Genomic DNA, 16,958 nt, shown 5'->3' with positions numbered 1-16,958 from the left:
TTATAGTAGCCCTTTCTTGGCCCCCGACGACGCTGGAGAGGGATTCTCCACACGGTAAACCCCTAGACGGCCACCGCCCTGTCCTCTCGGTGCCCGCTAGAGGGCCGGAGCTATGGAAATGGATACCCGCGATGGGTGACGGCCGTTGGGCGGGCCGCGGCCTCGTGAGGCGGGGCGTTGGGCGGGCCGAGCTTCGTGAGGCGAGGCGTTGGGCGGGCCGAGCTTCGTGAGGCGAGGCGTTGGGCGGGCCGAGCTTCGTGAGGCGGGGCGTTGGGCGGGCCGAGCTTCGTGAGGGGAGGCGTTGGGCGGGCCGAGCTTCGTGAGGCGAGGCGTTGGGCGGGCCGAGCTTCGTGAGGCGAGGCGTTGGGCGGGCCGAGCTTCGTGAGGCGAGGCGTTGGGCGGGCAGAGGCTCGTCAGGCGGGGCGTTGGGCGGGCAGAGGCTGTCGCTCCTCCCCGGCTCCGTTGCCGTGACCACCGGGAGGCGTCGGGAGAGCCCCAAGGGTTGCCGCCATGAGCCTGAATGATGTGCGGGTGCAGTGGCTGCGGGACCGGGCGCTCGCCGTCCTGGGGCTGATCGATCCGGCGCCTTTCGAGGAGCTGCTGAACCGCGACGACGGCGAGGAGGCGCGGGCCGTGCTGCGTTTTTTCGAGCGGGACGATGAGACTGAGGCGGGCATGGCGCTGCTGCTGCTGCGGGCCGAGGGGCGCAGCCAGAACGACGAGTTGGCAGCGGGTAAGGGCCCCGCTGTCCTGCCCTGGCGAGCTCTCCTTTGGCACTGCCAGACCCTTCGCTCTGGCCGCCTCTCTCCAACTCTCTCTTTCCCCCTCCATCAGGCCTTTGTTTTTCCCATCATAGAATCATTAAGGTTGGAAAAGACCTTTAAGATCATTGAATCCAACTGTAACCCAGCTACCATGACCATATCCTGAAGCGCTACACCTGTGTGCAACTCCATCACCTCCTTGGGCAGCCTGTTCCAATGCCTCACTGCTCTCTCAGCAAAGAAATTTTTCCTAATGTCCAATCTAAACCTCTCCTGGCACAACCTAAACCCGTTTCCTCTCCTTCTATCACTAGTTACATGGGAAAAGAGGCCAACACCAACCTCACTACAACCTCCTTTCAGGTAGTTGTAGAGAGCAATAGGATCTCCTCTTAGTCTTCTCCAGACTGAACAACCCCAGCTCCCTCAGCCACTTTTTGTACGATGTGCACTTCAAACCCCTCACCAGCCTTGTTGCTCTTCTCTGGACATGCTCCAGGACGTCAGTGTCTTTCCTATACTGTGGCACCCAGTATTGAACAGAGTACTCAAGCTGTGGCATCACTAGGGCTGAGTACAGGGGTGCCATGGTCATAGAAGGAGGTGAAATTGACCAAGCAGGACCTTCCTTTTATGAACCCATGCTGGCTGGGCCTGATCCCACTGTTATCTTGTACTTGCCAGATTGAATTGTCTTTCCTAAAAAGGACATAACCATCCATAACCACATTCCTGTCATGTGAACTGAGTTGCAAGCTCCTCTATTTATTCTGATGTAGTTTATTGAGGATGAAAGTGGTGGTCCTGTAAAGAGCTGAGACTGGTTCAGTATTCTGACTAGAGTATTACAGACAAGGTTTTCACACACGCACACACACACACACAAAGACAGAAAGGGTGTTAGAAGAGTGCAACAATTTTCAGTGGCTCAGAGATTCAATTCTTCTCTGCTGTCAGTATCTGTGTAACTCCCACAAGCTTGTGAAACAGTTACTTGCAGAAGCAAGGAGTCATGGCCTGGTGTTATGTATCCATAAAAGAATTTTCTTCATATTGTGCGAAAAAGACAGGACCATGAAAGGTAAGTGCTGAAGCCTGGTGTCGGTGGAAGTAGACTAAAGAAATTATACAATTCAATTTCCCACTCTGCAGCTTTGAATGGAGGCAGCTGCAATGCTGCAGCTTAATGTTCAAAATCAGTAAGATAGGAGAAAATATTTATTGCTCGATAATAATATCAGTGCGCAAAGGGGCAACTATGCCTTTCCTCTTTAAGTGTCCAGAAGCCTGTGCTGAAAGGGAAAGAAGACATGGTATATCTTCCAAAGGACAGTATTGTGATAGTTTTAAGACTGTGTCTTTGATTTCTTCTCACAAAGTTTGAGCAGAAATGTGAAAGAATGTAAATAAATCACTATTGGGTGTAGGAAAGCAAAATAGTGATTATTCTAAACACTTTGAGAGATAGAAACGTTTAAGAGTCAGTACTCAAAGTTGAACAGTCTCGCAGTCACTCTCAGTTTGTCTGCCTGCTTCTTTTCTTCTCTGGCTGACGATAACACACACCCGCATACAGACCTGGACAAGCTAAGTTTAATGAACCTCTCTCTGCTTCTTGGCTTTCTTCCCTTTTGCCTGCTCTGGGAGGGAGGAGGAAAAGAAGCATAGCCCTTCTCTTTTGGGAGGCCCAAGGGGCTTTGTTGTGTTTTTCTGCTGATTGTACATATTTGTAAATGTTGTGAATAGTGTATATTTGTACATATTCATTGTGTTTCATTATAGATTGTAGTTTTGCCTGTAAATACAGCTTAATTTGCTTCCAGACTGAGCTAGCCTGGTTATTGTCAGTGTGGGAGGGGGATTCCAGCTCTCCACTGCGACAAGTATAAAATGAAGTTTGGAGTTCTTCACTGGCCATGGAAATTCATGCAGTTGTTGCTGTGTTACAGTGTCTTCACCATCACTTCTTAGTCATGACATAACTACAAACATTTTCCACGTCATAGATCTGGCACAACAAAACCCTTACTTGTTCATTTCCTTTTACAAAGTGGTTTCATGAAATGCACTTAATTACTTTGAAATGCACTTAGTTACTGATTTTCTCACAAAAAATCAGTTGCATTGGGAAATACTGGTAGGGATATTCTAAATAAAGACCAATTACCTGTGGAATGCCATATGCTATTTGGATTCAGTTCTTCAGCAGCAGTGCTGTCCTGTGGGAAAATGTGTGATAACACAAAGTTTGGATGACTGGTTGTTGAAAGGAGATACCGAAGATGGAGGAAAATGCTCAGTCATTTATTTTAAGAAGCAAAATGAAAGGATCCATCTTATATGAGTGGAATATCTGTTTTTTAATTGAGGTCTTTTGTGTTGTTCTTTCTTAGGGATGACTCAGGAAAGCAAGACACCTTTGCAATCTACAGACAGTGAAACTGTGTCAGGTCATGTATCAGCTCTCGCTAGTGGGTCTGAATTGAGCAAACTGGAGCAAAAATTTACAACTGAGAGTGTAAGTCTGTCATTTTCACTCTGTTCTTTTGTGCATATGATGATGCTGGCTTCCTGATGCAAACGTTTCAGCAAAACTGGTAGGCAAATTAAGGAGGTACAGTACCGAGCAGATACTCGGAGCAGAACAGAATGTTTTACAAGAACAGGAATTTCTGTTTAAAGCCAGTGACCTGTGGTGTCTGCCTCTGATGTTGACTGACAAAACATTGCAAAAGTAATTTACGCGGCAAAACACTGACTTGGTGAGAAAAATGCAGTGAGCTGCTCAGGTACTGTGTTAGCTGTTCCTAGAGTTGCTTGTGAAAGAGAAGTGGCAGTTGGAATAATTGCTGGATAAAGACACCGTGGGAGGAGCATGTAAGGAATAGTGAACAAAGGCTTTTGTATCTTGAGCATTTTACATAATTTGGTGGTCAGGACAAAGCCTGAGATTTCTAAGTGAACTTGGTTTATGACTGAGGTGCAGGTGGAAGGGAAGGAGGGGCTTGCACATTCTCAGAAAGGTATGGGGGGGACAGGCATTTAAGTGCTTTCTGGTTTCTTACGTTTCAGGCACTAACACTTTCAATTTTGTTGGTCTGTAAATTAACATTTTTTCCAATGCAGATGATTTTTACTGTTAGCTGAGTGATTTTTTTTTTAACATTTAGTTTATTTTAGTAGTTAAGTTGGACAGCAATGTGAAGATAATGAAATGAAACTAATGATTATTGTCTATTGCTTGCATTAGGCAAACAATAACAGTCATATGTCCTATTTATTTTCTGTTTCAGCTACAAGAACATAAAACTGACAAAGTGTGTTTCTACGTGGCTTCTGATGAAATTCCTGAAGACTTTTTGTCAAATTTTACTGTATATTTTCTGAGAGAGACCAAAGGTATGTGCCCTGAAAAACTGCAGGTGCAGCATTTCTAGTCTTTGTATTAAACACAGAAAAGGTGATAGTGCCTGGGAAGCAAGGTAGTGCATATCCAGCTTAATTAACTGGATAGGAATACTCTCAGGGTAGAGGTAGGAACACTTGCCACATGAAATTTATGGAATTTCACGTCTTCCACATTCTACCAGTAAGGATGAAGCTTTCGTGCTGCACTTAAAGGAACTAGAGATGTAGTAACTACAACTACTAGAACTGCATAAAATTGAAGTTGAGGAGCTGTGTATGAAAGTTAGACGATACAATGGTGATAAGCAGGTATCAGACTTCCTGACATGACTCTAGTTGTGATACACAACAGCAGCGTGTTTTATTCTGATAGTTTGTACTTTTATCATAAGCACAGTCATAGAATGGTTTGGGTTGGAAGGAACCTTAAAAAATCATCTAGTTTCAACCATCTTGCCATGGTCAAGGACACTTCCTCCTAGACCAGGTTGGTCAAGGCCATGTCCAGCCTGGCTTTAAACAGTTGGAGGGTTGGAGCCTCCATGTCTGTAGAACAGGAGTTCAAATCAAGGCCACTGTTTTGTTTGAACATAAACCCATTTCTTGACTATAAGGCTGGACTGTAAAGACTTGAGTTAGATGATGACAATTTTCTGCCCTCTGAAAGAGTATCTGTGCTATTAAAACCAGAACAAGCCAGGGTTTTTTGTTGGGCTTTTAACCTATTATGGACAGGACTTGATGTTTTCTTTACCTATTAGATTTATGCTAATTGTTTGTATACTCTTTAGAAAGAGTTGCTGAACCTAATGATCTGACTGAAGCTGATGAGGTTCTTCCTGAAATGATAAAGTTTGGTGCACTGACAAATGATACTCTTTCGATGCTAGAGAATGCCATCTCACAGGTAAACACGTTACAGCTGTTATATGTGGAGTCCTGAGTGTTTCTAAACGATTTGTCTATTTAGTATTCTACTGACCATATGGACTGTGCATAAGAAATACTAATATTTAATGAGTGACCTTTGTATGCTAAACCAAAGTTTTTCTTAATCTTTATTTGATACTTTGTTTCCCAAATTTTTGTAAGGATGTGGACACAGGCATTATTTAATTGCCTGGTCCTATACAAGAAATATTGAAGACTGTGACACCAGATACCTTTATTTTTGTGCTGATATACTTCTGTAAAAGCATGCTGGAGCTATTCTGCAGAAGTTAGGGCAGAGAGAATGGTGCTAAAGAAGTGAAATGGAAGGAGATGCACTTAAATTAAACTTTGGAACAACATATCCAATGCTTAAGTGAATTGCTATTAAGCCAACTTTAGTGGTTTCCTTTTTTAATATGAACCATCTAATCTATGGTACCTGTTTGAGTTATAGGGGTTTTCAGCAGCTCCCTCCCACAGTCAGCAGGAAACTGAAGACACTTCCTTGCATCCAGATAGTGAAAACACAGATTCTGAAAAAAAGAATTTGCCTGAGGCTGAGCTAGCAGAAAAGAAAAAACAGCCCGCGGAATATGGTAAGGTTTGGCTGAGGAATGAGACTTGAGTGAACAGGCAAAAATTCTGTTACTCAGTTGATTATGAACAAACCAAGGCAAGTGCTCTGCCTATGCCAGTGCTGTGGTGAGTACACAAAAGGAGGAAGAGGACCTAGGAATGGCTTTGTATAGAATACCAAATACATACACTTTCTGGGGAAGCTCCAGACGCAATTAAAGGAATTTGTTTGCTCTGTGTTGTCAAGCAACTGGATGTATTTTACCATATTCTCGAACAGACAGAGCAGGTGGTGTGTTACCTGTCCTGAAGTAGCTACAAGATGGAAGGCATAAGCCATTTCAGTGCCAGTACTTCATTAGTTCTGATGGAACAAGACAGTTAATTCTTTGTGCCTTTTCTTCCAATAGGAGACATTAAAATGGAGATGCCAAATATAAATCTAGATGGAGAAGTGACTGCTCTTGCCACAGTTCCAGAAGTGGTTGAAGCTCTGGAATGTTGTGCAATGACTTGGCAGAAATTAATATCCACAGCTCTAGAGGAACAACTGAAAAAGGTTCCACAGGTAATATTGCCTGTAACACCAACCTTCTTTTATTCCCAAAGACATTACTTCATTTCCCCACAAGAATCTCTTGGAATGGTTTATTCTCATTTTTAATCCATCTTCATGTTTGATTGTTGGAAAGCCATTTACTAATTGATGTAAAGTGGAATAAGAGCTGTGAGGAACTGTGTGACTCTGGGAAATAGAATATAAATAGAATATAAAGTAACTCACTGCAGATCCTACCCCCTCAGGATAACTGTGGAAAATGAAGGCACTTTTGTTATCTGCACTTTTCTAAAGAGCCATGAAATATTAAAAGCTGCAGTGATTATTTCTTTTAAAATAGATAACTATATTTTTTCTAGAAGAAAGTCATCTCTTGAACAAAAAAAAATCGAATTGTAGGGTTCTGATTCTGCAAACACACATGTGACTAATCCCATTAAACTTCCCGAAGGATTTCATGTCTACAAAGTTACTCCTGCATAAGCTTTTGCAAGCATGGACTCTCCACCTCCAACTCAGGGATATGCTCCCCATAAGTAGTTCCCTCAGCATGTATAAAATTTTTTATTTCATGGAAAAATCTTCTTCTATGTGGGTTTTTTTGCGTGGTTGAATTATTTCAGGTTTTTCTCAGTACACAGCATGTTGAAAAGAAAGAACAAATATTGTCCTGTTTATAGGCTTTCATTTTTGCATAACAATATTTTATTCCACATTACTTGTAGGGTAATGGTCCACTTGCAGAACTTGACTTCTGGCGTGAAAGAAATGATACTTTAGGTGCTCTTACGGAACAGACAAAGCTTCCAGAAGTGCAAAAGGTCTTGGAAATATTACAGGAAGCTGAATCTGCACATATTGGAGGTTTAGAGATAGTCTTAAGTGACCTCAGAAAACGTCATGTGGATGCTCTGCATAATGTCAAGTTTCTTTCAGCTCTTGAACACCATTTGAAGGTCTGTGTCCTTAAGAAATCTGTGTAAAGGTTTAACTGTAGATTGGTTTCTCAGTTGATACAATCATGTCTTGTTTGTTTTTTGCTTTTTATCAGGAATAAAGTTATACTTTAGCTTTTTTATATTTAATTTTAAAAGGCTTGCTTGTTTTAAGTTACCGTTGTCCTAATACTTACAAACAGGAGCCCAGAAGTGTGAACAACTTGGTTTATAAATCACAGCTTTGAGAGAGTTCAGCATAGTTGAATTGAGGAAAACAAAGATTTCTCTCCTCCATTTTTGAGGTAGCTTCTCTCACTAATTATAGCTGATGTCTCAATTTTGAATTTTAATGAAGACCATCCGAACATCCACGTAAAGAGTTGAGCCAAAACCAGTTTTGGAATACATTTATAGGAAAAAAGAATATGAATGAGACAGGACTTAAGCATTTGGAGCAATAGATGCAGATTTGCACATCCTTCACTGTGTGTTACTTAGGCACCAGGGTGTTTCCTTGACTGGGTTATTGAATAGTGTCACAGAGCTTCTTAACTTCAGATATCTATGGAATAACTATTGCTTTATAGAATGTGCATCTATTTTCATGACATCTTATTCACACCCTTTATATTGCATTTAATAGAATTTAACATATGGCACTGGACTTAATGTTGTCTTGGATACAATTCCTGCACTGATGAGAACCCTGAGAATTGTATGGGTTATCTCACGGCATTACAACAAGGATGAGTGGATGGTGCCCCTCATGGAACGAATTGCATGGGAAATTTCAGCAAGAGTGTACAAAGCTGTGGATTTAGACACACTGTTTAAGTAAGTCCTGGATTCATCTTTAATCAGGCTGTATTTATTAAAAGCTTTGCTTTTTTTCTTGAAGTGCAGTAAGAAAACACTTTCATCAAATATATATTTCAGCATTTTTACTATCAGAAGTTTATTGGAAAGTCAATTAAAAGTAAATTTATTTTGTAATTTTCATATGTTACTGAATCAGCACTGAAGAAATAGGTGCTTGTGCTCTTCTGTATTTTGGACAGAAATCAATAAACCAAATAAAATTTTAGTAGCGAAAAAGTGCCATAAACATCATCAACATCAGGTCTGAGATAATACCTCCTTTAGAAATCAGTCACATTGAAAATTAAAACTTCAGAGTTATGTTTGGCCTAGACCTTGTATAATGAAAAGCTGCTAAACCGGAGTGTATTAATTCAGTAGAGATAAAACTTTCTATCAGTAGCCTTTCTATCTATAGTATCTTAACTCTTTTGATTTGATTAATAGAGAAGATAAACTTGCTGCAAAAAAGAAAATAGCAGAAGCCAAAAGCACTCTGGAACAATGGAAGAAGTGTTATTTTGCTGTTCGTGCCCAAATTGAAGCATCAGGAAGAGAGCAACATTGGGAATTCGACCGAAAACGGTTGTTTGAAAAAACAGATTATATGACTGGAGTCTGTCAAGATCTGTATAATATTTTGCAGGTAGTAATATAGGCAATAAAGAGAAGGATTGTATGGACATTGTCCTATGCTGTAGAGGAAATTCTTTTGTATTGCAGTTGTTGAAATGTTATCAGCCTTTAGTTTTTTGAGTGGGTTTGTGTTTAAGATCTTAGCAGTGCCTTTGTTTCCAACAAAGCTGCACTTAATGCTTGAGACAAGGTACTGGTTGAGGAGAGAGATTACTGTGTGCACTGCTGTTACCAATACACAGACTTCAAGTAACTGTTCCACAGAGTTCATGGGTTACTAGCTTAATGATACCGTTTCAGATAAAACAACCATCTAAGCATACTGTAATATAAGTCTGACCATATATGAAATGATATATTAATTGCAGGATAATATATGAATGGAGAGATATTTTGTTCAGGCTAATTTAAGTCAGGGTAATTGGCAGTATTAGTGGTCTATCACTAGTAAAAGGCTATAGACTGTGTATATAAAAGCTGCATATGTGAAAATGGAATAACAAGGAGCCAAAACTACTGTCTGTTTTACCAGCTGAAGTGTTGTGCCTGTAGACTGTGGGTTGGGTTTTTTCCATGAAAAACTCATACTTAGTGTTTTGTATATAGAAATCTATGAAGTATAAATGACAGCATGAATTGATAATTCTCTGAGTTGTTCTTATTTTTAAAGAAAATACTATCAGAAAGCTGTCTTAAATGGCAGGAAAACCACTGTTAAAAATAAAGTTTTCTGATATGTTCATCTGAATTCACAGATCATTGGAGAATTTTACAATGCATTTGGCCGTGAACTGAAAGTTGTCACAGGGAATCCAAAGCGTGTTAATGATCTACTGAGAGGAGTAAATGGTCTAACTATTCCTATGGAAAATTTGACTTTTGACCCTTTTAATGTCAAAAGTGCTCATGAATGGAAATTAATTATGGAGGGATTTAGAGCAGGAGTTTCGGTAAGTACCATATAATGTGATTCCCCTGCTCTGTTACCTGCTATATACAGATTCCTTTTAGATTGTCATCAGTCTCATTTAAAGAAAATGTAAGGTTGTGAAAAAAAGAATATGTGAACAAATAAGTAAATAAAAAATGAGGAATTTGACCAATTTTTCAAAGTCAGTATTCTGTTCCAGGTTGTTTCTGTTTATAGTTTTGGTTTATCTTGAAAATGGTGAAGCACATTTTCTGTTCATTGACAGAACAGCTATAGCATGAACAGAGGATACTACATATAACCTCCCTGTAGTCATGTGATGACATGTCTCCATTATGTCCTACAAAGAAGAAAAACTTCCTTTTCTGGGTTCATTTAGTCCTTCACCCCTCAGCTAAGAATACCCACAATTGTTACAATGTGTTCTGTGATTCATGTACCTGCCCAGCAGACATATTAATTAACAACAGTTTCCTGCAGCTTTCTGGAAAGCCATCGGTTTGTTAGTAATTTTTCAGACCAAAAATACTGAAAATATGCTTGACTACTATTATAAAAATGTATTTTCATTTTGCCTTCCTTTCTTGGTTTTTGCAAGATGCATCTTTAGGTGGTAGAATTTCTTGGCCTTCCTTCTTTGTTTAGGTTATTGAAGAAGAGACCAAAAAATTTATTGATGAATCTTTTAAGACCCTTCGATCAGCAGAAGCTGCATTTGACATGCTGTTAAACTTCCAACACATTCGCACCCGTGAAGTCATTAATAAGCAGATGATGACAAAGTTCAATGATACTTTGGACCAATACTGTAAAGAGGTATTGAATTTAGAATCACAGAATGGTTTGGGTTGGAAGAGTCCTTCGAGATCATCTCATTCCAATCCCCCTGCTGTGTGCAGGAACACCTCCTACTAGACCAGGTTGCTCAAGGCAATTTCTTATATAGTACATCAAGCTTTTTAGTGAATCTCTGTCTAAATACTTGTACAACGTAATTTACTATCTGAAAGACTGCAAAGTTCTACAAAGCATGATAATTGCTAATTTTTGGAGTCTGTTGGAGAAGTGGTGTGGTTAGTGTGCTAAAATGAGTGTGCATGTCTGTACATGTGGCACTGTGTGAACTGAAAGATGTTTGCATGGACTCTGAATGCAACAAAGCCTTGTGAAGAGCAGTTCAACAATGGTTCTTCAAGAGAGAATACATCTTTCACACCCTACAGGGTTCTTGTGATAGACGGCAAGTTCATGATATGACCAAAATGTGTCAGAGAGAAACAATGAAAGCAGAAATAATTTCTCTGTGTTGGAACGCTTTCCATGTCATTGCGTTTTTCTTGCCATTTCAAAGAACATTTAGTTTATCAGTAAACCACAGCTTTGCAGAAAACACTGCCATGATGGTAGTTCCACAAGTGACAGAAAGACATTCCTGTAATGCAGCTAATACAGACAAAAGATGCATGAAAAAAAACATTTAAAATGTTGTGGGTTTATCTCTTTTTTTCCCTGCTGCTGAAATTAACTTCAGTTTGTGCTGTGTATCAGCTTAGATACTGACCACGGACAAGAAAGTGGAGAAATGATTCTTTGTGATATCTTATTCTCTTCTAGGTTGAAAAGATTAATGAAATCTTTGTTCAGAAACAAAATGATCCACCTTTGTGGAAGAATCATCCTCCAGTGGCTGGAGCAATATCCTGGTCCCGGTTCCTTTTCCATAAGATCAAACACACTATTGTTCGATTTCAGGAAGTTGAGGAGATGCTTGCTAGTGAACGTGGGAAGGAAGTAAGTTGGTTCTTTTCATTAATGAGGGAAGAAATACTTTTCCCAGATCCTTTTAACAAAGATGTGAAAGTGCTTTTCTATGAGATGAAATTCCAAGAATGTCTTTGCATGCAGCAAGTCATGTTTGACATGAAAAACTGAGTGGGATAGTCCCACAGTTTCCCAGAGACACATTGACAAAATCAGTGACAGAATTCAAGAGCCTGAATTCTCTATCACCCTCATTAATTACAAGGTATTACTTTCCTGCTCGTCTGATGAAAAATAGAGACCATATTGAGACCGCAGATTAAGAGAGATTATGCTGAATATTTCACATAGTCTTTAAAATTAGTTATACAGAATTTTCTTTTCTAGGTAAAACAAATATATCTTAATGTGGCCAAGAAGATGAAGGAGTATGAAGATCAAAAATACAGTCAGTGGAGAGATGAGACAGAACAGATGCTGCCCCAATTGATGGAAAATACTCTGCTAAACATTGTCTATTGTGAGACTGCAACCCATGTTAATCCAAAGACTTCTGAGCAGGTGAGATACAGGAAGATGGTGTTACCATCATTCTCTGTGGGGAAGAACTGAACCTTTCCAATGGTCAGTGAGATTTTTCTAAGAATACTATTTAAAACACAGTTTTTGAAAGGAAAATTTAGAAGTTTCTAAGCTCTGAATTATTTGTGGGGCTTTATAAGACGTAGTTGCTGAATGACCTGGAAAACGGACGAATGTTATTTCTCTATGTAGTTTTCTCTACTGTAATGCGTGTTAATTTTAGGGGGGTTGGTGTAACATCTTTGAGATGTTACAACAAAACCTGGGACTCAGATTAGAGAGAGGTCACGCAGAGAACATGCAGAATCCTGTTATAACTAAACTTTTGTCTGACTATGAACTTGCCCTGGGATTTCTGTTATAACTGGGTGCAGCAGTATGTAAAGAGAGGTGTGTAATTTCTCAAACTAGAATGCTGAGGTTGCTGTCAAATTTTAATGGCATTTACACAAGCTTTAAATGTCAACCATTTTGACTTTTACCTGCTGCCTTATCAAAAGTCTCCAAGAACTAACCTCTTCCTTGTGTTGTCATGGTTTGGTGTTCTCTCCTTCCTGCTGCTCTTGTGTTGTAGAGCTCTTTAACAGAGGACCCAGTCACCACAAAGAAAAGTGTCCGCTTCGTAGTGAATTTTCCTCCCATGCTCCGAGAGATTATTATTGAAACGAAGTACATGGAACAATTAGGGTTTACTGTGCCAGAAATGGCAAGATATGTGGCATTACAGGAAAAGAGATATCTTAGGTAAGGCTGTAACAGAGTACCTGCTCACAGACATAGATAATTGTTCCAAATGATTTCACTCTAAACTAGAATGGGCCCCCATTCATCACATTGTGGAAATATGAAAGCTCTTAGTGATTTTTTTATTTTTGGTAAGGGCTAAATTACTAATGCCCACATTGCACTATAAGCTTTTCTCTAGCACTGTCTGCATCCTTTGTTCTCTAGGACTATGTCAGACAAAGTAATATCTCAACAAATCTGAGAAAAAAACAACTTTGTTTTGCAGTGAATTGTTAGTACCATTTACATTTCAGATCACATTTAAATTTTTTTTAATCAGCTTTGGGTAAGTAATTTTTGCCCAATTTATCATAGACATTTAGCACACAGATAAGAGTCCTAACTGGATTTTGAAGTTCAGCTGTTGAGTTCACTGATGTGCTTCAAACTAAGGCTGTCTGGAAAACTTTTTCTGAGTTGGGGCATGAGAAGTTTATCCAGCTGCTGTTGGAACCATAGGAAATTGCAAAACTTGGTTTACCTGGAAGTCTGAAGGGAGTAAAGGAAGTTATGCAGTCTTTGATCTGAGTTCAGACCTGTATTTCCAGAAAATCATATTTTTAATGTTTTTTGTTGTTGTTGTGTTTCTCACACTTCTTAGGTACATAAACAGATTGAAAGTCATGCTGGATCGCTATCACAGGCTAATGGGAACATTGAATGAAGCTGAAACCAAACTTCTTCATGATCATATTCAAGAACTCTGGACAATATTCAAACCAGGGCACAGAAGACTCAACTGGAATTGCTTAGGTAACGGAGCGACTAGTTTCAGATGGCCTTCGATGCTGATTTGCTGTTTAAAAAAAAATCTTCAAATTTACACTTTATTCAGTGGTACATTTCTGTTGCTGTGGTCAGAGTCAGAAGACCAGAGTTAGACAGACTCTGGTCCAGGAGAATATTTCTCATGATTTAATTCCATTTAAAACACTGAGTGGACATGGACAGAGACCCATGTAAGAGCTGTAAGAGAGCTAAATAAAGGATTAAGTGAGAAATAGTCTATTATTTTAGAGAATATCATTTCTTTCTCATAGATAAAACACATGTGGTGTGGCAATTTTGATGCATTGGTGAAATATTTTTTAAAAGAAAAACCCCAAATGATTGTGATTTATTTCAAGGTATTGGTAACTTTATCATCCGAAGTACAGAAGCTGTCAAGAAGTTTGAATTTCTTGTCCATCATATTCATCATAATTCTGAAGACATAAGCAAAAAACTTCACTTTATTGAATCAGCAAATCTCTTTAAGTTTCCACTTCCAAAAAATGGTGAACTTCCTAGTAAGTCTTTATATTTTCATTTGCAAGCTTTGTGATGTTTTATTTTGCTCTGTCATTAAGATCAACCCTGTTAACTGTTGCCATCACTAGTTGTGGTAGTACTTCATGGTGTAGCAGTACCCTAAAGCTGATGGTGTCAATAGGAGAAACATAAAGATGAGTATACAATCGTTTGACTTCTGTCTACCTTACTTTTGATTACTTCCCCCCCTAGCTTTCCTCTGATTTCCTTAACCTTCCTGTATGTGGTAGTGTAGTCTTAGAGCTTCAATCTGCATGGAGTGTCAGCTCTCTTCTGGGCTGTCTGAACTGAACTGGTTTCCTCAGCCAGACATTGCAGTGAGGTGACTGTCTCCCAGGTTTCCCTGTCACTTGAGCAGATGCTGGATTAAATTTCTTTTAACTCTTTGTCAGCTTGAAAGGGTTACTTTCACATCTAATGGTTGCCATTAAATAATTGAATCCATATAAAATCAGAGAGCTGAGTTATAAATAAATGAAACATTAATAACTCAAGATATATTTTATCATTACTCAAGATCAATTTCATGGTTACAAACAAAGCCCAGCTAATTATTCCAGTATGCAGATCTCTTAGGTCTTTTGCAGTTAATGATGTTATTTTTTGTATCTTTTGCAGAAGTGAAAGAATTTTTCGAGTATGTTAAGTGTGAAAGAGCAAAAGATGTGGCACAGATGGTTAGAAATTATTCTGCTATTTCACAATTGCTAATAAAAGTGGAAAGACGAGTTGCCAATACGAATAGTGGCAAATCTCCAAAATTAGCTTCCTATTATGCATACTGGGAAAAAAGGATTTATCAGGTGTTGACAGAGTTAATTGTGAAGTAAGTCAATTGTTTGCTTTAATGGATATTCAGGTTTTCGTTGTCAAGTTTTCAGAATGTATACTATAATCTGTTTGAATGCCTCAGTGATTTGCAGTTTGAGACAGATTTGTATTTGTGAAGTTGTATATTTCTTCCTTCCCGCCCTCTCCACTCCCCTCCCCTCCCCTCCCCTCCCCTCCCCTCCCCTCCCCTCCCCTCCCCTCCCCTCCCCTCCCCTCCCCTCCCCTCCCTCCCCTCCCCTCCCCTCCTTTTTTTTCCTGTGAAGAATGGAGAACTGATAAAAAGGCACAGGAGAACCCCAAATTCTAAGAAAATGGATATTAGCATGTTGTTAGCAGAAGAGAAGATCAAGATATGTTTTCTGCAGTGTGGGTAGTTGTGTATCTCTGGTTTATTTTTGAAATCGGTTTTGTTTTACTGAAGAATACATTTTTGAGAAATTGATGTTTGTGGCCTGATGCATCCCTGTGATTCAGGGGACACCAATACAAGAATAAAGGTTTGCTGGATTTCACTTGACCTGTTCTGCAGCAGCTGTGGCCAAAGAGGTTCCTGTAGCAAGATATTATAATGACTTACATTGTAAGCAAGATATGATTAGAATAGAGCATTGTGGGGTTATGAAATCTTCCCATCCATCTCTTCGTGATTTTATATATGATCTGGTCCCTGCTCACCTGACTTCACTGTGCTTTCTTGCTCTTGCTGTGCTCTTGCAGTGGAGTTGACCATAGCCTCAGGGTGCTTTTGCACCAGGGTATCCCCCTTCATTCCTTCAAGTAGCTTCTTCTTAGCTAGTTCAGCATTTGCATTAAATCAGCATTAGTGGGACATTTTCACTCTGATACACATCAGTGTTTCCAGCTGAAATCTGTGGTAACTGACTTCAGACAGATCTAGCACATACCTGATAATTACAGTCTCTGTTGGGCATTTCTGTGCGGGGAAGTACCTGAGTATCATGATCTTTGACAACAATTTTTTTCTTTCCCAGGAATTTGCAGGCTTTTAATGAAGCTATTCTTGCACATGTGCCACTGTTCCAAATAGAAGCTATTTTATCTGCTCCTGAGCTAATCTTGCAACCTAATGCCAGTGAGATTGATGACATGACGGCACAATGTATCGTAGACTGTGTAGAGATCACTAAGGTGATTTTTGATAAAGATTTACTTGTTGCCAGAGTTTCTTGTGATTATAATTAATTGATCGTTCTTCAGTTTGGGCAAGCACAAATGTCAAAGAGAAGATTCATATTGTTTTATCTCAGAATCAATATCCAGTACATTGTTCTAATTTTACAGACTGTCCTAATTTTAAAAACTGATGACAACAGAAAAAAATTGTCATAAATCTTCATGTGATTTTTACTCAGGCAAAATTATTTGTTATTTCTCAGCAGTTTTGCCAGTGTAGGGACATGATTTGGTTCTGTAAGTCAGCATAAATCAGAAGGAAATGCTTTTCAGATTGCACTGCAGATGTTGCTTTCTGTTTATGAATGAGCTGGTGGAATAAGTAATGTGAGTAGCCTTATCTATATTCTGCCTCTCCTCAAAAGCAGCAGAAAAACAGTTGAAGAAACCACATCCAGGACAGTGGGTTTACAGAAAAAAAAAAAGCCTAGCTCACTAAGAAAGATGTAGCAAAATTTCCCTGCATAAATATGCTCATGCTGATCTGCTTCCCAGCCAAATATTGTGGCACTATTCCTGCCCTGTGATGATGGAGAAGTGATCCCAGGTGTCACGTGAAATGAATAAATTTGTATTAATTGTGCTTCCTAGACTCAGATTTGCTGTTTGGCTCCATTGCTGCATCCAGCCTGTTCCATCTCACACCTATTTCTGTGTTGTGCCATATTGTTGCTCAGCAGCAGTTTTAAAAGTGACTAAGTAATGCATGGAAAGGTTTTGTTAGGATGAAGTTAACTCTCAAATTTATGGGAAAATGTAACCTCTTTTCTTGCTGTGAGAAAAACAACTGATTTGAGAAATCGTTCACACCACTTTCTACATAGTCTCTTCAGTAATGGTGAATTTCTTCTCTGAAAGGGTTGTCAAACCCTGGAACAGGTTGCCTAGGG

At 39.5% G+C, this 16,958-nt stretch overlaps 1 protein-coding gene across 1 annotated transcript in view; it reads left to right on the top strand.

Moving 5' to 3' along the window:
• Positions 1-510: 510 nt before the first annotated feature.
• DNAH10 (dynein axonemal heavy chain 10) overlaps positions 511-16,958 on the top strand; it is a 57,122-nt gene continuing 40,674 nt past the window's right edge. The window contains exons 1-18 of the mRNA XM_054392909.1: positions 511-733; positions 3,158-3,286; positions 4,029-4,163; positions 4,964-5,079; positions 5,560-5,701; positions 6,092-6,249; positions 6,966-7,196; positions 7,822-8,012; positions 8,484-8,682; positions 9,428-9,622; positions 10,249-10,419; positions 11,218-11,394; positions 11,752-11,877; positions 12,521-12,690; positions 13,334-13,485; positions 13,860-14,021; positions 14,662-14,869; positions 15,867-16,023. Of these exons, the coding sequence (XP_054248884.1) occupies positions 511-733; positions 3,158-3,286; positions 4,029-4,163; positions 4,964-5,079; positions 5,560-5,701; positions 6,092-6,249; positions 6,966-7,196; positions 7,822-8,012; positions 8,484-8,682; positions 9,428-9,622; positions 10,249-10,419; positions 11,218-11,394; positions 11,752-11,877; positions 12,521-12,690; positions 13,334-13,485; positions 13,860-14,021; positions 14,662-14,869; positions 15,867-16,023 (3,042 nt within the window). The remainder of the gene's footprint in view (positions 734-3,157; positions 3,287-4,028; positions 4,164-4,963; positions 5,080-5,559; positions 5,702-6,091; positions 6,250-6,965; positions 7,197-7,821; positions 8,013-8,483; positions 8,683-9,427; positions 9,623-10,248; positions 10,420-11,217; positions 11,395-11,751; positions 11,878-12,520; positions 12,691-13,333; positions 13,486-13,859; positions 14,022-14,661; positions 14,870-15,866; positions 16,024-16,958) is intronic.

Source organism: Indicator indicator, chromosome 26, assembly GCF_027791375.1.
Source record: "Indicator indicator isolate 239-I01 chromosome 26, UM_Iind_1.1, whole genome shotgun sequence".
In the NCBI taxonomy this organism is placed as follows: domain Eukaryota; kingdom Metazoa; phylum Chordata; class Aves; order Piciformes; family Indicatoridae; genus Indicator; species Indicator indicator.
Note: the sequence above shows the minus strand (reverse complement) of the source record. Positions and strands in the feature narration are given on the sequence as shown.